General features: G+C 39.3%; 2 protein-coding genes across 7 annotated transcripts in view; both read right to left on the bottom strand.

Moving 5' to 3' along the window:
• Positions 1-16: 16 nt before the first annotated feature.
• On the bottom strand, positions 17-8980 carry blmh (bleomycin hydrolase). The gene is made up of 12 exons (XM_061281053.1): positions 8822-8980; positions 7635-7832; positions 7009-7118; positions 6731-6872; positions 6532-6620; positions 6354-6446; positions 4431-4586; positions 4202-4360; positions 4070-4137; positions 3115-3232; positions 2805-2871; positions 17-920 (listed from the first exon to the last, which is right to left on the bottom strand). Exons 1-12 carry the CDS (start codon positions 8829-8831, stop codon positions 772-774), a joined length of 1359 nt encoding a protein of 452 aa, XP_061137037.1. The 5' UTR covers positions 8832-8980; the 3' UTR covers positions 17-771.
• A 319-nt stretch (positions 8981-9299) lies between these two features.
• Positions 9300-27555, bottom strand: part of LOC133155404 (rap1 GTPase-activating protein 2-like) — a 34633-nt gene continuing 16377 nt past the window's right edge. For 2 of the 6 annotated variants that reach the window (XM_061280703.1, XM_061280702.1), the window contains 20 exons: positions 22022-22106; positions 19667-19702; positions 16504-16725; positions 16322-16425; positions 16051-16129; positions 15894-15947; positions 15265-15348; positions 15094-15194; positions 14527-14656; positions 14292-14447; positions 14114-14185; positions 13867-13953; positions 13625-13765; positions 12088-12237; positions 11878-11990; positions 11719-11817; positions 11395-11515; positions 11198-11300; positions 11042-11115; positions 9300-10788 (listed from right to left, as the gene is read on the bottom strand). In XM_061280703.1, the coding sequence (XP_061136687.1) occupies positions 10780-10788; positions 11042-11115; positions 11198-11300; positions 11395-11515; positions 11719-11817; positions 11878-11990; positions 12088-12237; positions 13625-13765; positions 13867-13953; positions 14114-14185; positions 14292-14447; positions 14527-14656; positions 15094-15194; positions 15265-15348; positions 15894-15947; positions 16051-16129; positions 16322-16425; positions 16504-16725; positions 19667-19702; positions 22022-22106 (2020 nt within the window). In that variant the 3' untranslated portion in view covers positions 9300-10779. Of the gene's footprint in view, positions 10789-11041; positions 11116-11197; positions 11301-11394; positions 11516-11718; positions 11818-11877; positions 11991-12087; positions 12238-13624; positions 13766-13866; positions 13954-14113; positions 14186-14291; positions 14448-14526; positions 14657-15093; positions 15195-15264; positions 15349-15893; positions 15948-16050; positions 16130-16321; positions 16426-16503; positions 16726-16796; positions 16830-17232; positions 17266-19666; positions 19703-21178; positions 21987-22021; positions 22107-27555 lie in introns of those variants that run through there. The other 4 variants (XM_061280701.1, XM_061280699.1, XM_061280700.1 and 1 more) reach the window with 4 other exon arrangements.

The following is a 27555-nucleotide window of genomic DNA, read 5'->3' on the forward strand; positions in this document are numbered from 1 at the left end:
GACGTGACACAAGCAGTGTTAAAAATGGAAATTTATTCTTGTCTAGAACAGTGGCATGTTTTTAAAGAAACGTGGAATATACAGACGATTTAAAAAGTTTACACAGCCCAGTTTGAATCCCATTTTTTTGTGATCTACAAGATAAATCATTTCAAAAAGCTTTTCACCAATAATGTTTTTTATGCTCTAGACGGCCTTTCCAGATATTTTTCAAGTGACAGCTCTCATTGTTTATTCATATCAGTGAGGAGAATGGTTAAAAAGAATTTAAAAGGTATAAAATTTGGCTTATTATTGGTTAAAAGAAAGACAGTGGATGACATTACCAAGTTCAGTGTTGCATAGCTATTCACTGAAATTTGCGTGAATGTTTGTCTGTCTGTCCCCTGCGATTGGCTGGCGACCAGTTCAGGGTGTAACCCACCTATCGCCCAAAGACAGCTGGGATGGGCTCCAGCACACTTCTTTATTCTTGCTAAAGAAACGCATCACCTCAGGATGATGTTGCTACCAACATGTACCATATTGGGGATAGTGGAAAAGGGTGTGCACAGTTGTGCAACCTTATCGCTGTTGTAATTTTTACTTCCCCCTCAAAAAAAAAAAAAAAAAATAATGGCAGATTTTTTTTTTTATGTAAACTAAAAACATGGCAATTTAACTGGGGTGTGTAGACTTTTCATGGACAATTCATAAGAGTTAAGAGCAAAGGATCAAGGGTTTTAAAAAAGAAAGGTTGAGGTTAAAAACATGGCCGTCCACTATCCACGGTTAGGCCAGAGAACCCATTGGGTCCCAGGCAGCAAGTAGAACAGGTTCTTGATTCATGACCTCCAGGACATCAGGAGAGAGGAATTTTTTGTCTACTACCACCTCGTACACATACTCTGAGAACCAATCATCGGTCATAATGAGGTAACCTGCAGGGATACAGAAACAACATTATCAAATTAGGGTACCTGTTGGATTATCACTTGGGCCTCTACCCATTTTATTTTATTTTAGGAATCCCAACATCAAGATGTGAGAGCCTGAAGATGTTTTGGTCTGAGCAAGCAGGCCTTATTTGTTATCTCGTTTCAACTTTCCTGTCATCCTCAGAGCTGAGAATCCCACACACAGTGGACATCAGACTCCAAGGGCCTAAACAATATATCACGGCGGTATGTGTGTGTCTATTTTGTCAGAGTGTTCGTCCAAGTACGCAAATCGTAGTTGGCACGTTGCCTCGACTGCCACTGATGCAGACGGATGGGAACACGCGTGTTGGGTGGCATAATGCTGGTTGTCCTTATTTGTTTTGAGGGAAAGGCTGACCGTCGACTCTCACAGCTGAGGAAAGGCTGTGGCAGCCATCTTGCTTACATCACAACTAGAATCGTTTCAAGGAACATAGAGTACAAGGAATGAACGCAAGATATATAAACTGAGAAAGCACACTGACAACTTTCCCGTGGGGCAGAAGCTGCTGAGAATATAATTCATATTTTGATCTATGTTCAGTTCTTGATGGTGAAAGGATCAGGTATCAGGTTGATAAAAATGACTCGAGCCCATCTGGAGCCAACATCCCATCAAATTGAAAATGATTATGAAAACATAACAATTGGCAAACTTTGCTCCAAACTATGCAAACGTATAAGCAAGTGCAGATGTGAGCGCTTTAATATTGAGGGGGACACAAAGTTAAACTTCTCCTTTGAGACTCTTAAGGCTTTATTAAAAGGCTTCAGGGAAGATGTCAAGCTCATAAACATACTCCACAGCCTTAACTTCCTATTTACTCTGAGACTCCCTTCCAAAATGAACTCTCATCTAGTGGTACATGCCTTTGCTTTTTACATCCCCCTCGATGAATTCAACCTGTACAACGAGGCCAGTCCTGATCCATCTTATGTCTTTTTCATTTATATTCATACTCCAAACATCTTAGCTTGAGTAGGCCCCTCGGTTCTCAAACATTTGCTCTCAACACTTCATTAAGGCTGAAGCACTTGTCTTTCCTCATCTGCTGGTCTTTACGAATGTTTATGTTTACACAAACAGCCTCTGGGTTTGTGGATTTAAAAACAACACGAGTCTCTCCCCCTCTCGCTGTGTACTGTATGTGACTGTTGCCTGATGATGCATGAACAAATTTGCAGTGGAATGCCGAGCAGAGTTACAAAGACGATGACGGCTTTGCAAGAAGGGATGAAATGCGGCGCATTAAATAAAAGCTTATTGACATCTGATCAAGTTGCATGCTGCCTTTCGTTACGGAACCTGGTCAATAATGAATATGAAGCTTGCTTTAATTAAGGAGTTAGAATCGGAAACAACAATTGTAGGGTGCGCATGAAAAAAGCCACATGTGCAGTCCCTATCATTTCTCAATAACAAGCGGTCAGGAATGTGTTGAAAGTTAGCCCCCAGGCCCTTGCACACTCAGTAAATGTCTATTAGGAGAAACATGATGAATTTCAGCAACAAAATATGAAACTATATTTGCTTGAATACTAGGCTCTAACATTTAAATGCCCCAAAAAATCTGTCGCCCATTTTGGGGTGTTTATGTAAATAATTCCAGACGCAATCAAGTATTTAGTGGTGAGGTGACTTATTTTGGTTAGTTGAAATGGGCTAAGCAGTATGGACTGAGTTAATTACATTTGAAACCTATTATTGTTTTATTGTCATTTGTGGGGAAGTCTTAAATCGTGGTTGACACAGTCAGCAGTCAATACTGCAATAGAAATCTGTGCGTGTAAAAAAAAGTATATATTTATTTTTAAAAACAACAATAACCTCACACACTTGGTTACCTTTGTTCCCACGGTCATCTCCCCAGGAATTCTCCACTCTCCACTTTTCATAACCCTCTTTTCCATCCTGAGAGAATCAGAAAGGGAAGACAATGAAACGATGAGAGCAAAGCAGGGAACATGTGAGACTTCTGACAGCTGGTGCCACTTAAAGGGGAGACTGACAGCACCATAAATCACTAAAGACAATTCACAAAGAGAAAAGTTGGATGCAATCAATCACACAGCTCCTTTTGGCAACCCCCAGTTGTATCCATGATGGACCGCGTCCAAAATGGACACCCTCACCAATGTGTTTGTGTGTGCCTACCTTGTCGGTGACAGCGGTGAGGATCATGGCGTGGGTCATGAGAGAGTCTCCGCATAGCAGCCGCTCTGCCTTAGAGAGGTTCTTGACTGAAATTCCAAACACCAGCTCGTGGTTGAAGCTGCAGGTACGCAGATTTAAAAAATATATGTTCCAAGATGCTCAAAACAAAATACTTGTCGAACTCTGCCATTTCCCCGTGTAATCATAATTAACAAAGAAAACAGTAAATACAGTAAACTCATAAATATTTACATATTTCTGTGGAGGAGCCTATTCTCCATAATTTGTTAAATATTTTGTTTTATACTGGGCCGAACAAATAAAAGTAGTGCTTTGCTGCTATTTTTGTGGGATCGTGTTGCCAAGGAACCATGTTGAAGTGAGATGAGGAGCTTTATTTGGACAAAAGTAGCGCTTTGCAACCATCCTGTGTTATTTATAGGCAAATATATGACTGCCTGACTGTCTTGAATTTGACCTATGCTGTCACCATAGGGATGGAACACACAAATTCTGAGGTCTTTTTTTTTTTTTTTCTCATTTCATGCAAATTGTTACAAACTGCCACAGGAATGAAAGTTGATCTGAGTAGCGCAAAGCTGGCTCGGTCGGTGGTTAGATTTTAGCATGGCGCCAGTAACTCAGACAAATGGCGGAGCACCTGAAGGGCAGGCGTGAGAATTATTCTGCTGTGATAAGACAGATGCCTCGTGGAGGAAAAAAAGAGATCTGGTCTTGTCATGCTTCAGTGAGCTAGTACAAATACCACAGCCATGCAACTTTGTCAAATTGAGTTGGGCTGGTTTACGCTTCTATCGGATTATCTTACACGACCGTTGATCTTGACATCAAAAACAATTTAGTGATGTGCGTCAGTATTTTTAGCTTATCTGCACCTTCACCCAGAAAAAATTATGTACCGCTAAAATAGAAACAGGATGAGCGGAAAACTCACACGTTCATATCGTTAATGCCCAGCTTGCCGTGGAAATGTTTGTCGACGTCACAGCCGAACCACACGGCCTAAAATAGAAACACGTCAACACGTTTAAAATTAGACAATAGATGTACACTTATTAAAACTTACTTCTCCTTCTTTTATGGAATCTGCGGCCGCCTTTTTGAGAAGCTGGATGGGCTGATTGTTGTAGAGTGTCTGGCGACCTTCAACCATGTTGCCTAGGAACTCCACACTGTACAGCTTCTCGTAAGGGTTGTGGGGTCGAGGGTCATTCACAAGGCAGATCTGACAAAAATTGTAATTTTAGAGACTTGTGAACCTCACCAAAGATTACTCATATTATTGTCCCACATACTTTGTCCTGCATGTTGTAAAGAGGTTTGACGTGCACCCTGTAAAACTCTTGAGGGGTGAGGGGTCCCACGCGATGGAAATTCTTATCCTTGTCCCGGTACTCCCAGCAGATGGTCTCAGGCGGGCTGCCGAGACAAACGCTCGTCACCCGGAACACCTTCGCGGCAAAAACACAGTAAGGCCATCGCTTAGCATTGTGTGACGCACGCCGGCGAGTTCAGTAGCGGGACGTTTCCAAAACCCCTTGACTTATACTTTAAGCAACAAAAAGCTGACTGTCCTGGGTTGTGACCCTCCAAATGCCTCACAATACACATCGACCATCACTGCTACTAATCCCACCCTGTTCAGCTCCTTATTCTTTCCACACCACTTCCCTCCCTACAGCCATTTCTCTCATTTCCCTTTTTGTACCCCACAACCTTTTTCCATGTACATCTTCTTGCTGTCCAAAAGAATGATTTCCGGTGATTTCCCTTCTAACCTCTGCTGAAGCTCTGAGGAATTTCCCCTTTGCACCTCTCCTGTCCCTGTTTTTTTTTTCTTCCCCCAGGACGGAATACATGCAACTGGTATCCTGAATGATAAGAAGGAACTGAACAATGAGAAGCTATGCAGACAGAAAAATATGGCACCTTGGAAATACAACATAAAGGATCCAAGAATGTAAGGAAGACATGATGGACAGCTACCACCACTCCGTCAGAAGGGTCACCTCAATACTTCCCAAAGTAGGAATGACGAGGGCACTTTGATACTGCAAAACATCAGTTGACTCCGCCCCCTCCCACACACGTGCGTAGGAGAATGTTTTCAAACCAAACAAACGATCCTCGAATAACATCCGCATGATAAGACAAAAAAAAACAATCGTGTCTAAGATTGCATTCACTCAATTAATCCAAAACTAGGGAGCTGTGAAGCAAAATGTACCGACTACAAATGGCAAAACATGCATAGTACAGATTTGACCTTTTTTTGATACTCATCAAATGTCCTTGTACGACACCCATTTTAGCCACCTCATTCTTTTAACATGAGGAAATTCTCCATTGCAGCTGGCAAAGTTTCCCCAAAAACAAACCACTTCCAGGTGGGCAAACAAACACTGCCGACCGTCGGGCCTACCTCAGCAGACACGCAACACCGCGTCTGCAACGTTTGCCGTTTCAAGAAGTGCCTGTGTGTTTTTGAAAAAATAAGCCAGGAGCATAAAACAGCAAAACAGTCATCGACAAACAAGACGCTGTATTGGGAACGTGTCTCAATCAGATGCCAACGATTGTTATGTAGATAAGAAGACAGAGGATGAATCTCATGAATCAATTGGAGGCTGACTGACAAATCAGTTTTACTTTTTTCCACCACACTGAGTATTAGAGATATTTTGATTGCTCAGTTTGACTTAAAAAAGCTTGCGCAATGTGAATTTGACGTTATTCATATCCAAAAATTCCTGCCTAATATTATTATATTACATATTGTAGTATTGTTTCTGCACTATTGTTTTCATTTTAACACCTGATGGGCTAGAGAAAAAAAAAAAAAAAAAGATTTGCTGCATCTCTAATAAAAAAATTAAAAAAACTCGATCGGTGTCATTATTGTTTGAAGGCATTTGTAAGATTTATTTGTAGATCTAAGTACATTACTCTCAGTAAACTATTATTTAATAGCGCCCTCTTCTGGCTAACAAGAATCATTGCTGTGGTGGGACTCATGGTGCAGTGTAACCTCTGCCATAAACATGGGCTTAATGATGCTTACTATTATCTTTCTGAAGTGTCATTTCTCTGTCACTCACTTTGTATTTGAAAGACTCCCGCAACTATTCGCTCGACTGTAACCTCAGCCTTCTTAAATTGTATTCTAAAATAAATATTGCACACATGGGTGCAGCTATGAAAACAGAAATAGTACATACCTCCTCTATCATGGTGTGAATGGCGTCGGAGATTTCCGATTCAGTTGCTTCACTGTCTACCATGCTCCTCAGTTTGAAGCAGTATTCTCGAAGCTGCAAGACACAATCGGAGATAAACCAAAGTCAGCGCTTCCAATGTCGGCAATTGTTGGTTGTCTTAAATGGAAAACATGCACACCTTATGATTGAGAATGCCATTCATTCTGCGGGATGCCTCTGAGCTGTGTGCCTCTGGGAAGCATTTCTTTGGGATAACACCATACTTTTCTGGAGAAAAGACAATATGATACAATATTCATCCATATATGTACAGTGACAATTATAGGCAAGATCAGGTTGATAGATTTCTAGATTTGACTATGCCGACTACAACTAACCAATGAGATTGACCAACATATCCCACTGCCCTCCATCGTTGGCTGGATTGGAGAGAAGGAACTGGAGCAGGCGCCCATCCATTGGCTCCTTCCTCTGTGCCGTTTCCACAAAGGCGTGGAGGAAGAAATAACACCGCTCAATCTGCAGAGAGAAAAAAACAGCAGAAAACCCCAAAATAGTTAGTAATAATATAATAATGTAAGTTAGTTTACTCCAGTGGTGTATTATCCTCTCATAGTGTGAAGAAAAGGAAAATGCATGCACCTCAAAATCTCACCTTGTCCCAAAAGAAGAGGTAGGATTGACTAAATTCAAATTCCTCTATGTTTAACTTCTTCATGAAGGGAAGACGCATGACATTGAGACATGAAAAGATCCAACATCTTCCTGATGAAGAAAATAAGTAAAGAGACATGTCAGTTTGGGTACGACTCAAACACAAGTCCAATGCTAGAATGGAAATTGGTCTTCTTCCGATATCACGTTGACATACTGATAAAAAGTGGGATACAGATTTTTAGGGTGCCCACTAAATTGACATTATGCAGATATCAGTCATTAAAGAAAACTGCAATGTCCATAATGCATTTAGTTTATGGGTGAGTATGCAACACAACTGGAAACATTACCTTGTTTGTTTTTTGTTTTTTGTTTTTTACACAGTCTTTATTGTTAAAAATATTAAAAAGTGCAAAGCAGATTCAGCAATTCCTCTACGCCACATTGTTATATGATAAGCATCAACAAAGTTAAGGGGGAGTACAAAATTGAACTAGATTAGGTTTTATGATAGTGGTTGAACCTGTTAACACAGGTTTGACCTGGAAAGGATGACCGTAACTTCCCAAACCATCCGAGTGAATAAAATAAAAAAACAGATAAGAAATAGAATGGAATAACTACCTGAGCTTTTTTGGTTAGTGACAGGCTTGCCCTCTGTGGGGATAGCATGCTGAAAGATGTGTACCGTATCCTGCACAGTCTGCCGGTGGAGGCAAACTTCCAGTGGGTCGATGCAGGTTGACACATTCTGGGCTAACAGGTAGCGGGGCTCTGCCTGCAGGCGCTTGAGAAAGCCGGCAATTTTCTCTTGACTGAGACCTGGAACAGCAAGAATGGAAGACAAAGCCCATGAGCATATACTGAAAAGGAGAGAACATCTAATTGGCCAATGAAAAGGGGATGGGTTGCATAAATACAGGACCATCTCAGGGAATTAGAATATTGTGATCAAGTTTTTATATATTTTCTGTAATGCAATTAAAAAAAAAAAACTAAAATGTCATACATTCTGGATTCATTACAAATCAACGGAAATATTCCAAACCTTTTATTAATAATTTTTTTAGTTTTTTTTAAATTGCATTACAGAAAATAAAGAACTTCATCACAATATTCTAATTTTCTGAGACAGTCGTGTATACGTTGTATTAAGCAATTTAACATGGTAGGGAACATTAATATGGACAAGCATAATATAAATAACATGAATAAAAAAAATTAACATAAATCTCGGCAAGCATCCGCACGGGCTGAAACTAGGCTCATGCACTGCAATAAAAAAATAAAAATAAGCTGTGCCAGATCATAGTTGACGCTCCGTAAACGACGCAAAGTTCTTACGTTGCATGACTAATTATTGAAAAGTCTTGATTTGGTTACCGTCGTTAAGTCAGCAACAACTAAAGCTGACTGACGTGTAATCGCACGCAAGATCAGGGTTGGGCGCGTCTGCTGTGCATATAGACGAAACCTGAAATAATTATGTTCCTTTCACATGCATAGACTGACAGTTTCATTAGCACATGCACAAGTCCACTAGTAACAATCTGAGCTACTTTCAACAGTTTTTTTTTTTAAACAAGTGCGTCTATTTGAAGCGTGATGGGTTTTTAAAGGCTATGTTTATCTTTCAAATACAAAGCTGTGAACTTAAAGACAAAGCCACCGCGCTTGGTAGACATGCTAGCTTGAGAATGCTAACTTAGCCGATTAGCTTCCTCAATTGTCATGATCAAGCTGACATGCATAGTCCAGGCTTTAAAAAAAAACATGGGCATTTAAACGTGATAAAGCAGCAGCAAACCTACCAGGTTCCATATTTTCTTGGAGCTTGAGGAGTGTTGTTTTTCGTGATGAAATATAAACAAAACAAAAATCACCGGTTCTTGGTTGACGTCAGACACCGTCAATGTCAATAAGGAGGGTGCGTTCGTTTCTTTATTCCGTGTCAAAGCCTTGGAAGTAGAGATGGGCGGAGTTTAAAGTGGAGCTCTGTGATATCGTAACCGCCCCATCCCGATACGCCGTTCATTACAGTCATTCTCTAACAAAATTCTGTCGAGTCTAGTTAATGACCAGCATAGTAGCCTAAAACGTTTACGTTGCAAAACATCCGATATTGTTGATATTTATATCAATATGGATAAATTCCACATGCCTCTTTCACACCAAGAAAATGAAAGAATGACCAAATAAGCTTCCCAAAAGTATTGGATAAAATATATTACAAATGCCATCCACTCAATCTTGTGTTAAAATGTAAAAATGACAAATGCAAAACTCACACAAAATACAACATTTTATTTGTTGAATACATTTCCAGCGGCACATTACATAACGAAATATACATTTACATTAGACACCTTTGAAATTCATATATCTCTCTCATCCTGTTATATTTCCTTATGTACCTTTCAATTATTTTTTACAATACTAAAAAAAATATCTTTTAATAAATTAAGTATATTAACAGTGGAAAAGCGGCAAGGCATTTAGGGCTGCTGCAAACTCAATGAGGAATACAAATTTTAACTGGTGTCTTTGCCTGTTTTCTTTTCTCCAGATAATTATTCTCATAAAAATTAATTCTGTCAAAATAACATTTAGAAACCAAAATTGGTTTTTCATCACAGGAAGCATGAATCCTCTGAAGTAGTATTTCCCCTAGCTCCCTTTTGTCCAACTGATGCCCCCAAAATCCATAATTTAAACTACTAGTCTTGCCTAGTTGTGCATGTAAGCAACTACCTTGGCATTGCACATTTAATGGATGCCATAAAAACAGAATCACTTCAATTTCACATTCATTATGTTTTTGCCAGAACTGGTGAAAAGGTTAATTCAGCCTTTTTCATGTCATCAAGTTATGACAGGAAAATATATCATACACATAGTACACAGGTACAGTGAGCTAGCAAGCCTCAATAGGAGGTATCAGAGAGCAAAATGTTTTCAGAGTGCAAAAATCTGTTTTAAAAAAAAACGCAGTTACAATACGAGTAGAGAATAAAATTTTGAAATATTCATGCAGTACCACGTACTGCACAACATTTTTCAGCAAAACAAGCACATGGATTGCGAGATTTGACATCCTGACAAAAATAAAAAATACTATCACACGGGACGACTGAATTCCGGCAGCGGTCATAGTGCAGCAGCGAGCAAGGTAACAAAAAAAAAAAGTCCTACAAAAGAACATTTTCACACACACAACAAAACCTACACTGATACACTTCCAATACCTCACTAATGAACGTATGTTTTTATTTCAATAGGATCTATTTGCCGGATCATTTTTAGACATGGGGCACACCTTAACCTCTAAACTGGCCAGCAGCCGACAAGCTAAAAACCTTAATAAGCCTTTAGTTTATGTTCCCATTAAACCTGGGTACGGTGTTAAGCTCACACGGACTAATTGGATAAAAGCTTTGGACAGAGTCGAGCTCACCGCAACAATCACAGTATTACAGCCTGGCCAGGGTTAGTTAGTAAATCCGATATGAACAATTTACCACATCGTGTAAATGCACCGAGCATTGGTAAAATATTAAATTATTCCTGTCTGCCAAAAGTCTGTCAAAAAGAACCTCAAAAATACAATTTGCTGCTATACACTCACAGTATTGCCAGTTATTTTGGGGACCATGGTGTCCTTGCTAGTCTTGCCTGATCAACCGTGGCTTGGGGACGTGGTTTTACAATGATTTGTTTTTTTGAGATTCTGGTTGTGTTTTGCACAGCTCCATTCACGGGCCCTCTCAAGTTACTCCGACTGAAAGAGAAATGGAGAAATATTGATATGTCTGTGGTTGAATGAGTGACATTACTGCAACAAGAAAAATATTGTAAGTTTGAAAAATAACAAATACAGATTAATGGAATTTTAGCATCGAGACAACCTTTAGAGATTAATTTAAGTTATTGCATATTTGCTCAAAAGTTTACTTTCCCTTCATACACTTTTTTATTGTCATCGTGCACAGCAGAATCTAATTTATTCTCCTACAAGTCACATACAAACTTACATTTGTGGACGAGTGACTGATTTTGTCAAATTTGAACTTCAAGTTGGACTTCGGTGATGTCTTATTTTTCCCATCTGGAGAGACCGAGACATGAAAAGGAAGAATGAACCACATTTTCAAGAGGCTAAAAATCAGGGAGAGGAGCTCCGATATTACCTGTGGAGCTGCGGCACATGATGATAGGAGTTCCTGACACGGGGCTGTCGATGCTGATGGAAGGACTGAAGGCAGAAGATGATGCTATGGAGGGATGGCTAGCCTGAGTGGCGAAGGATGAATAATTGAAAAAAATTACACATGAAGCAAAATGAAGAAGTTGAGGTTGGAGAAGCTGTGTTGAGTGTCTTACTCACTGCCTCTAAATCTTCCAAAGCTTCTGGATCTCCAGTAATGCTGCTAAAACTGCTGGTGCTTGATGACGACCGGGAAATGTTGGGCCTGTTGCTCGCGCTTTCCTTCATTTTAGTGAAAGGCCTGTAAGAGGAAACGGACATTAGCTTACCAAGTGTTAGGTAACATAAATTAAAACCTCCATTTTTTTTCGAGAGCATTTATTCTTATTTGGGGCAATGATGAGCTTGCCCCTGCTATGAGCGATTTTAAAATCCCAGGACATGCAAGCTACACACGAGTGGTGACCTCTTGACCACGAGGCAGACATAATACCCACTACTCACCTTTCTTTGTTAGGGCAGATCTCAGGTGAGCTGGGGTTGGACAATGTCTCTGACCTCACTTCCTGGGACAGTGGGCAGACCTCTGTTGACTTTTGGTCACTACATAAAAAAGAAAAATTAAGAGCAACATCTACAGAATGTGAGAGACAGTACTGTTACCTTCGAGTGCATTTTTCGGACGGAGTTTCGATGCTGGAGTGGAGACGAGGGAAGAGTCCAGATCGCCTTTTGACTGGGCTCTTTAAGGAAGATTTGGTTGACAATGCAGGAGGCTTGAAAAAATTACAATGGAGTCCTTCAAAATTCTTTTAAACAAAATAAGATGATATATGGCTTCTCCTTCTCTTCCTCCACACCGCATATACTCACATTGTAGGTGCTCTTTGTACATTCACTAGTACTCTGTGGCATTGCTCCTCCACTTAAACTGGGTGGTACACCCCCTCCGCCACCGGGGCTCCTTAGCCGATTAGATCCCACCACAGTCTCCATTGAGTGACTCCTCACACGCATGGCCCTCTACAAATAAAAGGAATACATATTGGCAACTATTAAGGACTTGGTCAACAAAATAAAAGCATGGACTTGAAATCAGTGAGATACAGTGGGCTGGAAAAAAAATGCTTTGAAAGTACTTTCAGACAAATACAAACATTAAGAAATGAGTTATTGAAGTTACACAAATCAAACGCTAGAGGGGGAAATGACCTGTAAATTGAATCTAGCCATAGTTTCATTTCAGTGAGTCTAAGTTTCCCAACATTTAAACAAAGGCACCCCTTTTACATGAGTTCTTTACATCTTAAAAATTTTAGGACACACCAGCAAATAAAAAGTTACAGAAAATGTAAAATCAAAGATTCAATGCAATGCTGATTGCAAGAGGCTAGTACATGACTTCTTCTATATCATTTGAATAGCAATAATTGGATACACAATGATTATACATTCTGCCATCTAATGAACAAGTAGTCACAGTACAATTTTATATTTACAATACGTGAAATTGGATATTTTCTCAGAACACCCAAGCTCATCTTTCATGGCTTATTGCCATGGCAGCCCGATTAGCTGGAATAAACTCAAGATATGATTCGGACAAAGCTTTACAAAATATGAAATATAGTAAATTTTGTTTGATTTGTTATGCTTCTATGGTGTATTTGTGCAAAGATCCATCTTCTATGCTGTTTATTGTTACTTTCTTACAAAGGCACACAGTCCTTAGGTCTACCTTTCTTATTCAGCAATCTTACATGGAGAGATCAGTAAAAATGAAGACTTGTGAATAGTTGCATTTTCAAAACATGCACTGCAAATGGTTGACAACCAGAACACGGCGTACCGTCATCCGGTCAGCGGGGACATGCTGTTAACCCAATAGAATATGGAGGGATGGATGACAAACGCAGCATATTAAACATGTTTATTCATTATGAAGCAATCATCTGTTGCATTGTCGACACACAATACACGGCTACTGCTAGAGCAGCAACGAGAAAAGCGGATGCTGGAAGCGAATTCGAAATTTGCAACAAGGCTGTCCAGAGTGCCTGTTAAGATAAGAGATTGTCATATGATAACATTTAAATAAAATAAAAAAAAGCCCCCCCCCCACACACACTAAATGAATTTACAATGAAGGTTATAACTGATTCACTATTACCCAAAACAAATTTCTTTGTATCACTGATTATGTTCAAGTACTATGTGGATTCAGAGATATTGAAATGTACAATTCCGTATGATTCTAGAAAGATTGATGGTAGGGGGTCAATATAGTTTAGAGTTGTGGTCGATATCTAGTACAGTTTACCTCAGCATTGTTTATGTTACAGTTGGCCAACATCATAAAAAAATGTAATACTAAAAATGGAGAGAAGTAAACATCCAGTATTTTAGTCACCTTGAAGGACTCCAGCAGACCTCCATGTCCACCATTCTCCAACTTGTCCTCCTCTTCCGCTTCTCTCAAACCCAGAGTGGCCTGACTTTGTCTGTGAATCTCATCGTGAAGGTTGTCAAGCAACGCAGCTCGCGTTCGACCCTGGGAGAAATTCACATTCATGCACGCACAAAACACATTCTAAGTACCTGTGCCGTAAGATGGATGTGACACCAGTGTTCAGAGTGTGCCTTCAATGTCACCTCAAGTTTGGCAAACTTATCAGATTTGTAGCAGGCATTTTCCGCATTGATCAGCTTTGTCAAAAGAAACTCTCGGAACTCTGGGCCCTGAAAAGAGAAAACAGTGAGGTGTGACTGTAATAATAATAATAAAAATTGAATAATAATAATGAAAATTGATGAATAATAATGAAAATAATAAGAATAATAAGGAAAACTGATTAATAATAATAATAATAATCTTTTCGTGTTTAGTTTGTGTTGTCACCTTTTTAAAGACAGCTGGGTTCGGAAGGGGGGGTCCAAAGGGAGGTACATCTTCCCGAGCAGTGACAGATACCTGTCGAGATGATAAATACGTCGAGTGTCTAAGGGCTCAGGTTTACAAGCTCGGGGATGCAATCAATTTGAAATATGGAGTTATTACAGGAAAACCTTCTTTTCACCTTGTACGTCGTGTTCTCCGTACATGGGTTCTCAACTTGGATTATCACGTAGGCATGCAGAAAGTTGGAGGCAATTATGTCAGGAACAAAGGGGGTAGGCTCTTCTTGAAAAACCGCCGCCACAATGTCATTCCCTATGTGCCTTTTCCTCTGAAGCTAAGGGGGGGCAGAGAATGAAATGTCAGGTCTCAAACAGATTGATGTGTGGGAAGATGAAGAGGTTAAGGCCACGTACCTGCTGGACATCGCCATCGGTGAAAGGAAGTTTGGTTGACACGTGGAACATAATCTCTCTTTGTCTGAAAACTGTGTAGACTGATTCAGTCCCTGTTTGTCCATGGGACACATCCAGCCCGCCACGAAATCTAAAACAGCAGTCGAGACGACAAAGCGTTTTTAAAAATCCTGCTTATACAATCTGAACACAATTATTTCATTATTTAATCAGGCATTGGTCACAACCTGCCCTTTTTCTGTTTTTTAATAACTTTGTCCGAGTCAATCAAGCCAAGTTGTTAGCATCGATTTTAAACACAGCTCCTCTTGAAACCTCCAAATATTTATTTATTACAATAACATCCAAATAGCTCTGACACTTTATTCTCAAGGAGGTTTCGCTAAGTAGTTTATCTAGATTGCAGACAGAAGCCAAAATAGCACTTTTGTAGTTCCAGCCATTAAATCCCATTTTCTTTACCGCAATTCAATCCTCCATTCTTTGCAAAGTTGTTTGTGATATTTGAGCTTGAAAGACACATTTGTCCTCATGTCTCTCATTCAAGTGCTTTCTATCACATCTCACCCCTTAAAATCCTGAAGTTCAATGGTGTCACCAAGTATGCTGAGAAACTCCTTGAAAGCTGGAGTCTCTTCATTGTTCCCAAACAACTGTTCTTCAGATGTCTGAATTGGAGAAAGAGTATCAGCGACAAATGCAAAATGATGCAAAATAAAACTGTGCCATCGATGCAACCTGTCCAAATTGTTGGTAGATCACTCCAAATTTGAAGGTGTTGTTGACCTCATGCTCATCGAAAGCTACGATCAACTGAGATCCCTGCGCAACAACAAAACAGTTATTCGTCACTGTATGCCACATGTCGTCTTCTCGAACATGTCTCAAGGGTGGCTTTAGTTGGCTCTTGTTGCGTCAGCCTGACACGGAAACTCTTCCAGCCCCGAGCGAGACCGACGCTCATCATAGCCTCTTGTGTAGCAAGACGCAGATGGTACGTTTCCCTCCCCGAGGCACCGGCCAAAGGCAAGCTCCATCATAGCCCTCCATGAGGCTCGTGGAATAATGAAATCAATCCACCGTGTCCATTTTTTTTGTTGGACCATCAATCCGTTGCAAAATCTCCTTCATTGAGTATGGCAGATGTTTGCTAGGTAGACGGTTTATGAGGGATATAATATGAAAAGGCTCTTCTTGCACTTTTCCCCTCTATTTAAGTGACAAGGCATTGAAGCTAATGAATGCATTTAGAGGAACAAAAAAAAGCAGAAGAGACCTTCGATATAATGAATTTTATACATTCATAATATGAAGTGCTTGCATCAACGTAGTTTAAATAGACCCGTTTGAGACTGGAATCAACTTACTCGAGGGTAAAGAGCTGGGTTGAACTTTAATCCTGTGGCGTCGTCACATAGAAGCTGAAAAATAACAAGGACGTGAAAGGAAATGAATTTTCTCACCAAGAGCTCATATGTAGGACACCTACGCTATGGATAAAAAACATATATGTGTGTATCTTACTTTTGCAATCTGAGGTACACTAGGAAGCTGGTTTATGCCCGCTAAGGATATTCTATCATGGACTGTTTTGGTCCTTGACCTAAAAAAAGAATGACAGAAAATTTTCTTAAAAGGAGACTAGCAGAAATTGAATAAAATGGAAGCTATACAAGCATATTAGCCAAGGACCTGTAATCCTTAGAATTTGTTTTTTTAAAGTCGAGGTAGTGAGCAATGACTCATTTTGTAGTGGCTGCTATCGAGCATATTGTAAATGAAGCCCAATTGTTACCTGAGCATAATGCGCAATAATTCTTGGCCCTCAACCTCCTCATGCTTCAGGGACATGATGAGGTTCCCTATGCTGCTGCCAGTGCAGTAGTAGTTCATGTGCTCCTGCACAAAAACACACATTAGTCACACTTTCATTAACAGCTGACCCATATATAGAAAGCTCAGAGAACAAACACTCACCTTGCCCAGAAAGTGTTTGCGATAGGCCCGTGCTGTGCTGTTGCACTCCAGACGATAGCTGTGTCCCTCACCGGGACTCATACCTTCTCCTCCGTCTTCGTCTTCACAGAAACTGGACTCTGAAGACGAGGGTGTCCCAGCTGGTGCCTCTGCATCTTCAATCCAGTAGCCACCAAATTGTGGCAAGATTACCTGGGGGTATGGGCCACCTTTTTCTAGGACCTAGAACAGAAATGTCAACAAATTCTGATCATGCACTAGTCTCGTCACATCAATGTGAATGAGATACTCACATCTTCTATCCGTGGATAGGGAATATAGTCATCCTGTGAAAAACAATGTACACTTGTTTACATTTTGGTTGACATTAAGGGAACACATGTAGGAAATGAGAGCTGAAGGACCAAATTTGTGGGATTAAAGAGGTTATGGTGCAATAACCTCCAACAAAGATCGATTAAGGCGAGTAACAGTTCTTTGCATACGCGGCACAATTTCAGGGTACGACCTCTAAAATACTGCTGAGGCCCGTCTGGCTAATCCTTTTGACTCTGCAGTAGCAGGAGCCGCTACAGATCAATATGCAGTTGGAGTTCTTTCAATTTATGATCAGTTAGATCAGGAGCCAATTGATTTTCCAACGCGAAAGCCTTGAGAGGTGACAGAGAGAGGACAAAGACATCGAGGAGAGACGTCACAACACAAGCTGATGAGTGTGATGGGTCACACCTTCCATTTTTTGGTCTCTTCAACTTTAGGGACCTGAATCCATTTGCAGCATGAGGACGGAAAAGCACAGCGGTCAGAGGTTAATTTGTAATGATGCCAACAATGGGTATTGGATAGAAAGAGAACTTTTTGAAAACTCTACATCACATTCAAGAAACGTTCATAGCCAGGAGGTTGAAGTGCTTGATTGTAATTGAATGCAAATGTCTTGACTCCTATTTCCATTTGTCCTTATTTTTATTTTTGTGCCCAAACTTACCCTTTGCTGAGACCAGACAAAAGACCTGTGGCGATTGTTAAATGAATTGCTTATAATTAAAACAAGTCCAACTTGATTAGATTTTTACACAGTCTAGTCAAGTCCACCAATGACATTCATGCACGGGTTGGACTGCAAAAAAATATTTCTCTGAGAGATTTGCATAACTCTCCTTGTTGACTTGCTGCTTAATTCTCTCCCGATTGTTGGTTCTCTACGGTTTGTTTGTCATTTGCACACATGGCAAACGGGGGTGTTAACTTCAACTAACCAATACCAGCAGGTGATTGCTTGGAATTAACAAAGCCATGGGTGTGAACAATTTTGCAATTTCATAACTTTGCATGAACCCATGGTTTTTTATTTTAATTTTAAGAACGCATTCAACTTGTGCCAACTTGGGTGAAGTACAATGATGTTATCACAGTTCTATTTTTCTTTTACAAGGTGTTTGTTCAGATATATATATATATATATTTTAGTTAGATGAAAACACAGTGAGTCATACATGCTAATGCTCTTTTTGCCGCACACAAGCAGGTAGTACCGACATTTAGTCATCCTCTCACGTTCAGCTCAGAATCCTGCCAGGATAAATGTCTCTTTCAGCATTTGACAATCGATTAAGTCTCGTCGAGACACAGCAGCACGTGGGTGTATGTATACACTCAACGTATATTTTATTTTGGTTTTGCCTTTTAAAAAAATGCCTTTAAAAAGACATCAGATGAATACATTATAATACTGACAATCCGGCAGTTTTCTGAGAGGAACACAAAGTCAGACACTTCACCATCCATCGGCGCCAGCAAGATCATACATAGGTAAATGTACTCACTTGAATGTCAGTAATGGTGTGTACGTGTGTGTTTGTGTGCATATTGACAGCACAGCCTTTACAGTCACACTGGATCCATTGTCCACAAAAGAAAACTGATCACAAAGACGCGCTTAAGAGGATTCAATTTTCTTTCTCAGACAGACAAAGAGGAGTGGAGGACGAGGTGGAAAGTAGGGGAATAAAAAAAGAAAAAGAAATAAAAACGTGACCTTCATTCAGTGCCACATTTCAAAGGCAGAAAGATGACTTGGAAACACACAGTTGCCATTGTTGAGTTTTTTTTTTGGTGGCCAAGAACAGATCGATGCAAGCCAAGGTTCATAGAAGATGGATGAGGACCATAGATAGTTCTTGGTGCGTAAAAGACCATTTGATCATTGGGCCGCATTGATTGGCTGTTATTCTGTGATCGTGCTTGCAAAATGTCTCCATGTTGTTCTCACGGATCCCGTTGAAAGGACGACACACCTTCTATCTACTTAACATAACCATTTAGTGGGTGAGCGAGCATCTTGATAGCATTCAAAAGCATTTAAAGGCGGCGCTGGATAGAGCAAAGTAATTTCTACAAGCCATTCAGCAGAGTGAGAAAAAACCCGAATGATAATTCAAATGACACTTAATCTTTTGTTAAGGTTGTAATGTTGGCAAAAATGAAAAATATAATAATTGTGGGTTGCCATTAACCTATGGTTCCTTTTTATAGTAATCATACATATCTAACTAGTGACCTAGTGCACCTTTGAGGTCTATCCGTCTTGAGACGTTACTTTTGACCACTTATTCCATCCTCCTTCAGTATATTTATGTTCTTTTCATGCCTCCTCCTCCTCCTCTCCATTTTATACCCCCATCTGTGCTCACACTTTTCAGAGCCTGTGCCCTTGGGAACCCACGCAGGGAACAAAGGGGTCACAGGAAAGGAGGGTGGAAAAAAAAATCAATAAAAATTCCTTACAAAGAATAAGATGCTATCTGGTAGCGTTATGCTTTTGCTTACCGCATACTAAATTAATAAAAACTGCGGCCATCTCGTTGACTGATTGAATCAACGTTTGACTCATCGTTTTGACTAGAATATGGTTAGAGATGCGACAGTCAGACATGTGGGATGAGTTCCTGCTTTTAAGACATTTGAAGCAAACAGATGATGACATACAAGGGTCTTCACCAAACTGTTCCCTCAAAGGTGGAACAAGATGTGCTATATTGTGAAGAAGTCAGACCCTTGTCGGATTAATTTATTTACACGGGGTGCGTCAAAACACTTTGGTCGATTATGTTTGATTTAAAAATGAGGTTGGATGTGCAAAGACAAAATTACAATCTCATACCTGCATTCTCTCCAGCATATCGAAGAATTCCGCAGACTGAAAAACAAAACAAAAGAAATCGGAGTCACCATCCGGGCAACATTGTTACCGTGACATCAAATACCAATTCAAAATTTTGCATTTAAATATCTTACTGTATATTTACTGTCTATCGTGACGGGAGCATTTCTGCCACTCAAGTTCATTGTGTTTTTGCTGCATCAGTGAGTCAAGAGGGTAGCGCCCTTTTCTCACACCCATGTACACTCAGGGAGGAACACAAACAAGTATATGTTCGCTGCGCTTCCCTAAATGCATTTACACACCTTCCTCCCAGGAGGTTTCCACCTTGTCACATAAACAAGCTGTGAGGGTGAGTATGGCCTGCGCAATTGTGTTTGTGCACCTTTTGGCACATGCAATGCAAGCATGGACTGTTCTGCAAATGCCGGTGAAGTTAAACTTGTTCAAGAAGAGTCGTGTGATAGGGCAAAATTAACTGAAGCATTTCCTGATACTGAGCAGTCACACACTGATTTGATGCAACAGTCTGAACTACAGAAGCGTGTGACAGTAAAATAAGTCATGCCTTGAAAGCGTATTTCTCGTCAAGACAGAAATGTCTCGAAAGACATTTTACAACCATTTGAATGCTCCCAGCAGTAAAAAGCAACAGATTACAACATTTTCAGAGGACTAATAAAACCAGTGTTCCTGAAATTACTTTTGATGAAAACTCATAAATCAACCACCCCCTCCCTTTCACTTTCAAGTAGTCCATACTACTCCTACCTGGCTTATCACAGGGTTAATATTAACAGGATGGAGATTGGCATGGAAAACTAAATAAAACAGATAACTTGTCAAATTGAGATAACGCTTTTAATCATGACATGTTGCTCTCCCATGGAACTCGGTTGGCAGGATCCAGGGTTCAAATCCCATTCGTGCCTTCAGTTAAATTACCTCATAAGGCAAATACATTATTATTATTATTATTATTATTATTATATCTTACTTTATCTGATTTTATCTTATTTTATTTATTTTTATTGTGTCTTAAAGGTCAACAGTGGATACTTTGTAGGTCACAGTCAATCGGCTTGGTCCAAATCACATTTTAATTCCTGGACTAGTTCAGATGTTGTTTTCTCCCAGGAACATTATTCACTCTGCATCCTCCTTCATCCACAGTAATGTTGTTTGGACCTTCACAAAGGCTTGTTCAAAAATACCTCATCCAAATATAGCATCATCTTTGCATTAGCGGAATCTAAAACCACCATAGACTAACCACAAAAACCACGCACTCTGACTCCTGACACCTGAGCTACAACCTCAACTGTGTTAATGTGTTAGCTCCCTCAAAGGCACTGTTTTGATATAGTCACACATTTATAGAAGTTATTACGTAAATATGACCTCATGCAAAACAATACGTGCATCTTTATCTATATATTGCTTTCACAATTCATATATGTGAGGACACAAAATAAAAGATCACCCTAAAAAATATTTTCAATGATTGAATACCTGATTTCTCTGAGTCCAAATGGGGTTAAACCTCAAAGGCAGCAGCTAAAATACGTAAAGTACGTCCCTGCAACGTCATTTGTTTACTATCTCTTGCCCATATTTAATCCTCGTCTAATCTTTATAAAGTCTATATGCCTTAGACAGGAAAGTCAAGTCAGGCAGTTGACATGAGTGTTTCCAAAGCATAAAACAGGTTGGACCAGTGTTAATCTTTCTTCCTAAAACACATGTTGTGAGCTTTGTAAATGACTTAATGGGTTGCTCCCTCTAAATTGTGGGCCGGTCTCTTAAATGGATGAAAATGGCAAAAGGAGCCCATCGGGTTTCTGCAGTCCAGCCCGGTACACATGTCCGAACATGACCGCTGATGGCTTACACGTACAGCACAGCTACACATAATCTCCGAATTCAGTCATCTTTTGTGTTTTTTGATGCCATGAGAAGAATTCATTCTTCACTTCCGCCACTCCTTTCCACACTATTTCTCCCAATAATTACAGCTTTGTTCAAGGTGACATGCTGTCAAGACTGAGATGGGTTTCTGTGGATACTGTTTCTTTATGTATTGCTCTGAAAATCTTCCTCCAGGGAAATTGTAGCAAACAAAACCTGGGGAATGATTAATAAAAGATCAAACCTAAAATAATAATAATAGCACATGGGCTACTTTCCTGAACTTCAATGTGATCATATAAACTGTCCACATTTTAACGTCATCATTTATAACCATCACTGAAATTCTTCGCTTCTTTAACGGGACTAACACAGAAAGCATCTTAAATATGAAGACAGTGAGGTGAACGGGAATGCAAGTTTAGCTAAAATACGTGCACATCCTACCTTCATGCTGGGAGGAGCGGTGCGAGGCGGTGATGGGGGACATTCTCCTAGAGGGACGTTGGAGATGTTCAACAGCTCCTGTTTCCTGGGGAGTTTAAAAAAAGTCATTTCAATGATGTTTATGATAAAGCAAATAATAAATTTAGATGAAGGGTGACATCACATGTTCAGTTTTTATTCTCTATTTGGATCCACACAGAAATAAATATAACATAACATAACATAATATATTATAATATTAATATAGTATATCGTTCTTGGTCCACACCTCCACAAGAAAAACAAAACATACATTGCTTTTTTTTTGTAATTGGAAACAAAACTTCAACCAGATGGGTGAACAAGTAAGTGAAAGGAAACACTTAAAGCGTGACAAAGGCCCTGGTACAAATGAGCAGTGACCCTTCTTGCGGGTGGAGATTGCAAAAGTAATCTTAGTCTTTATGAACCATATCAGAAAGGCTCCCGCTTTAATTCCTTGGAGCAGCTGGCGACTTCTTGCCCAATTTACTAAAGGTTGACAGATGTGGAAGCACATCTAGTAAACGGGGACGCCCAAGAATCTGGCTGCCCACTGAGCAAACCTGGTTGGCAGTTCATTTTGCTTTGCATGAGACCGATTGTGGAGAAATATTTTTCAAAGGCAGATGTAAATCACCGGAATCGGATTGACTCAAGTTAACCAAAGTTATTCTAATTGCATTCCAGGTCCTATAATAGTCCACAACTTTAAAAACAGATCATGTTACCGCTAAACTTACAAGACTGAGTATTTATGTGATGATTTTTTTATTTGTGAGTGAATGCCACATGTTCCCTGAGTGTCTAAAATGGAACTTGAAAACCAATCAGCCCTTAAGAATAGTTCGTAAACTCCTGACCTGTAAAAAAAAAAAAAAAGATTTGCTTGTTCGGAGACAACTGTGGCTGGAAGGGTTTTTGAAGAGATGAGCACATCCTGTCCTTGACATTTGGTCTTTTACTGATGAAATAACAACTACCTTAGACATACCGACGGCTACAGGAGTGATAAAAAACAATTTGTGAGGGAAGGAACACTGTGAAATTAAAAGATGTCAAGCCAGGTAATTGCAGATTTTTGACCTTTAAATGTGAGCAAGTCTGCATATGATTAGGGAAAAAAAACAGAATTCACTCGAGAACTTGTGATTGTGAATATTGAGCAGGTTTAATCTATGGTTGTTGGCTCCAAGATCATTAGGTAAAAATCACTTTTAAAATAATATAACGTGACTATTCATCACTTCATAATCATTTGTTGGTTCTGTGCAATTAATCGAAATCCAATTTTAATTACGATTATCACACTGTCGTAAGACAACGTTTATTGATACGTATTATTACTCAATTCATTTATTTGTTTACACAAGGACACCATACTTGAATTTATACATTAGCACCTTTTTTAAACAAATTTATTTTTATACATTTTCTTTGGTCTAAGAGGAACTACATATTTGTCTTAATATTTTTTATAAATTAAACATTTTCATATTTTGTACTAAAAAATAATCATTTAAATAATCAATTATTACCAAAATACTTGTGATTAATATTTTTTTCATAATCGGTCAGCCCTAACACTTTCCCTCTCTAAAAAATACTCCAAGTAATTACTGAAAGTATGCAACTGAAGCCACAAAGTAAAAATTCTCACCATCCCAGCCACACATGCACCCGACCGTCCCAGGAAAGGAAAGTGTGTGTCATGCTTTTGCATCCATAGCAACCAGGTTGGTTTAGCGACAAAATATTTGCCTTAAGTCATCCCATACGGCAAACCGCTGCAAAAGTAAATGTTAGGGAACCAGAATAGAAGAAGGGAATATACTTTTGCGAGGATTGTACTGTATGAAAAATATGTGCTAGTTTAAGAAAAGATTTAAAAGTTTATCTGTCCGAGATTCACTGGGAGCGAATGGAAGCCTGACAACCTTGGCCCTAAGTACGTTGTTAGTTTTTTTTCTTCTTGTATCCTTCACTGAATGCTAGTTACTTTTCTATTTTTTTCCCTTGAGATCCTATCAACTCTATCAATTTGTTCATTTTCCACATAACTTCCTTTTTTTTTCTCAACGATTTTGCCCAGTCTGACTGAGTGAGTACAAAAGAATCTGTCAGTGGACATTGAATACTTCTCTTTACAAATCGCCCCACTACTTCAGACGAGCTGATAAGCACATTGGAGCAGAAAAAAAAAAAAAAAAGGTCCTGCAGAAAGGGAGAGAGTGCTATTGAGAGGGCGGGAGAGGTGCAGAGTGAATGGATGTCAGACAGATTGCTGAAAGAGAGCATGCTATGGAGAGTGAATAAATGAATCTGCAGACTAAAAATAGAGCTTTCAATCCCCTGAGCGGGGCTCTCTTTGAGGGGGGGTCTCTGGACACTTGTTAGAGACAATACTAACCCATTCATTACACCCTGAGACAAAGCTAAGTGTTGTCAACAAACACGCATGCCAACAAGCATGTTTTTTGTTTTACTTTTCCTTTTAAGGTTAAGTGAAACTGGATCCATATATTGTGTATTCATTTTTCTTTGGTACCATATTAGGTTCTGTTTAACTTATTAACACATTTTAAAAGGGGTAACGCATAAAAGGGCAGTTGAGCGGTTCAAGGAAAAATAGCCATTGAGTATTGAGGGAGGAAAAATGGAGTTATGGAGGAATGTAATGGAAATAACAGTAAGTCAGTTAAAAACAATAAAAAAATAAAAAAGCAGAATATGGGATAGGGGACCAAAGTGTATAAGATGGCCAAAAAGCAAGGAGACATTTGTTTTTAAATATCTGATGCTTGGGTTAATTAAAAAAAAGCACTATGTAGAATTTGTATAGTATAGCTCAGTATTTTTTTGACAAGAATCTTAATTGTAAGTCAGATGATATGGAATAAAAGGCCTGCTTTTAAATGGTCATTATGATAGAAAAAAAAAGACAAAAACGGTGAAACTAACTGTCGATGTATATATAACAGTTTTAAAAAAAATGGTTTTATTATGTTGTTGATAAACAATGCCAGATTCTTTAAAGAAATAGTGCACAACTGCTATTGATTTTTATCACAATCTTTAAACATTTCCTAAAATTGGAACATTTTGACAAGTGACTTCCAACTGATTTGTCTTTGCTCACTATGCTTTGTGTTTGATGGAATATATTTGAAATCTCTTTCAAAGTTATGTAACTGTCAAGAAAACTTGCCTGAATGTCTTTTGCGATGGGGAATAAATCTCGTATTATTTAACAAAACAAGCCAAAATACATCACACGGCTGGGAAAAGCAGATAAAACAAAACCAGTCAAGCATAATACATCAATTTCTCAAAAATAAAAAAAATGTTACAATGATTTTATCTTGGTATAGTTAATTGCCAGTACACAAAAATTGGAAAGGAAACGAAAGAAAAGTAAAGGGAAGCAAAGGAAACGTGGTCCATTACTTTGAAAGATCAGCAAAGTAGGTGTCAAGGCAATCCCAAAGCAGCCAATGTTCCTGGTAAAAGCATCACCAATTGCAAACTCTTACCTTAGCAGGGACATATGATAGAAAATTTGCTTTTAAGGTTTCTATACAAACAGTTGGTTCTCTGGACCCTGGAATAAAGCTAAATTAATTACTGATGGCTTTGCACAAGATAAGCACAGTTGCATTGCATTTTCTGAGGATCACAAAATGGCACTGAATCAAAGTGTTAGCTGCTGATAAACAATCCTTGATTGCTCAGTCAAGTTGTTGGCGTGGGGGGGTATTTGTGTTGTTTTTGTGTGTCTACATGCCGCAAACATGCTGTCTTGAGTGTTCGCTTGTTTTTTTTTTACACTCTGGGCTCCCCTTCCGCAGGTAAAAACAAGCAGCAGGACATAACGCACACAAGCACCATACGGAATGCGGCCACGCTCGCCAGGCCGGTTCCGAGCCCACCGTTCGATACTGAACAACACTCTTGGCTCGTCGAAGTATGTTGAGTGTTATGAGAGCTTGCATGTCACAAAGTTGTTAAGTCATCAGGGCACAAAAATTGTTGCCCCACTTTCATCAATCTTTTCTATATGATGGATTATTAACTCATCATTCTTCATAGGTTTTTAAGACTCATTAGAAAGTGTGTCGTAAAGGTATCAATACATAAGAAATGTATGATGTTACTTTTAAGGAAGAATTATTATTATTATTATTATTATTATTATCATAAAATATTATATTATATTATTTAAAAAAATATGTAAAATTATTATTATAAATAAAACACACACCAAGTGAACAATATGTGACCACAAAGCACTTTTTTTTAACCAGCACCGTGGATGAGAGTATGGAGCTTCACTTATAAGCAATTTATATACACAAAAGTGAAAACCAAACACACTCAAACATGCACGCACACACACATATACACAAACAAATAGGAATCACTGGAAGGTCTACACATGGAGAGTATACACATTCAGATAGAAGCAGCTGGCCTCATGCTGTTCAACTTAATGGAGAGTAAATACACATCGCATTCCTACCAGCATGGCGATAAGAAGACTGAGCAGAACACACTCGAGCATCAATATGTACCACCGTGCCGATCAGAACACTTGTTTGTATCAAAGTAAAAATCCCATTTAAGCTACTCGCTGCGACACAAAGACAAATAGCCGTGATATAAAAGTCTGAAATGGTGCAGACAGAACAACAACAGCAAGTTCAAACTGTCCGAAATTGCCCTCCTCATGTGACACCCGCTACAGCAATAGAAATGACAGCCGTGCTGTCTTTTTTTATATGACTGCCTCAAGCTATTTCGACTGTCCTGATACCGTGTATACGCTTGCCATTGGCTCGGAAGCAGAGAAAATACACTGAAGCCATAACACAAATCAAAGGCACACACAGTAGCAATGCATTAGGAGCAGAAGGGCAGCGCCACATGGAAACACTGTTCTTTTGTTCCAATATGTATTTTCTATTTAATAGCGAGCACTGATTCAATTACATCATGACTGAGTATAAATGATGTTATTTCATCATTCTTAGTGCTGTTCTGGAGTCTCTCCGAGGGCATGGTACTGTCAGCCCCGCGGTTTGCCATTTAAGCAGTCTTTGTGGGTTGGACTGGTAAATGCCAATTAGTCAAAGGAAATGGAGCCTGATGAACTTTGCCCGGCAACAAGTGAACATAACAAAATAAGCGAGGACATTTATGTGAGGGAAATGATTTCTTTCTTGAAAAAAAAAGGCTTCTTGGGAATAAATATTAGATTTGTTGGATAAATCATGTCTGCAAGCCTGGCACCTCCTTGTCACATGTGGCATGCACGTTCCTTACAATTGCAGCACCAGTCAGAAGAGAAATAAAAAGACGTTCCAAAGGTAATCAAGTTTATTGCCAAGAAGCATTGTGACAACAGAGAAATTATTTGCCAAGGACAAATATAGTTTTTTGGTGTATTTGGAGATACCCAAACCAGTCTGCCAAGCTTATGTCATTATCAGAACCACAATGGCGGACCCCCAATGTTG

This window comes from Syngnathus typhle, linkage group LG6 (assembly GCF_033458585.1).
Source record: "Syngnathus typhle isolate RoL2023-S1 ecotype Sweden linkage group LG6, RoL_Styp_1.0, whole genome shotgun sequence".
In the NCBI taxonomy this organism is placed as follows: domain Eukaryota; kingdom Metazoa; phylum Chordata; class Actinopteri; order Syngnathiformes; family Syngnathidae; genus Syngnathus; species Syngnathus typhle.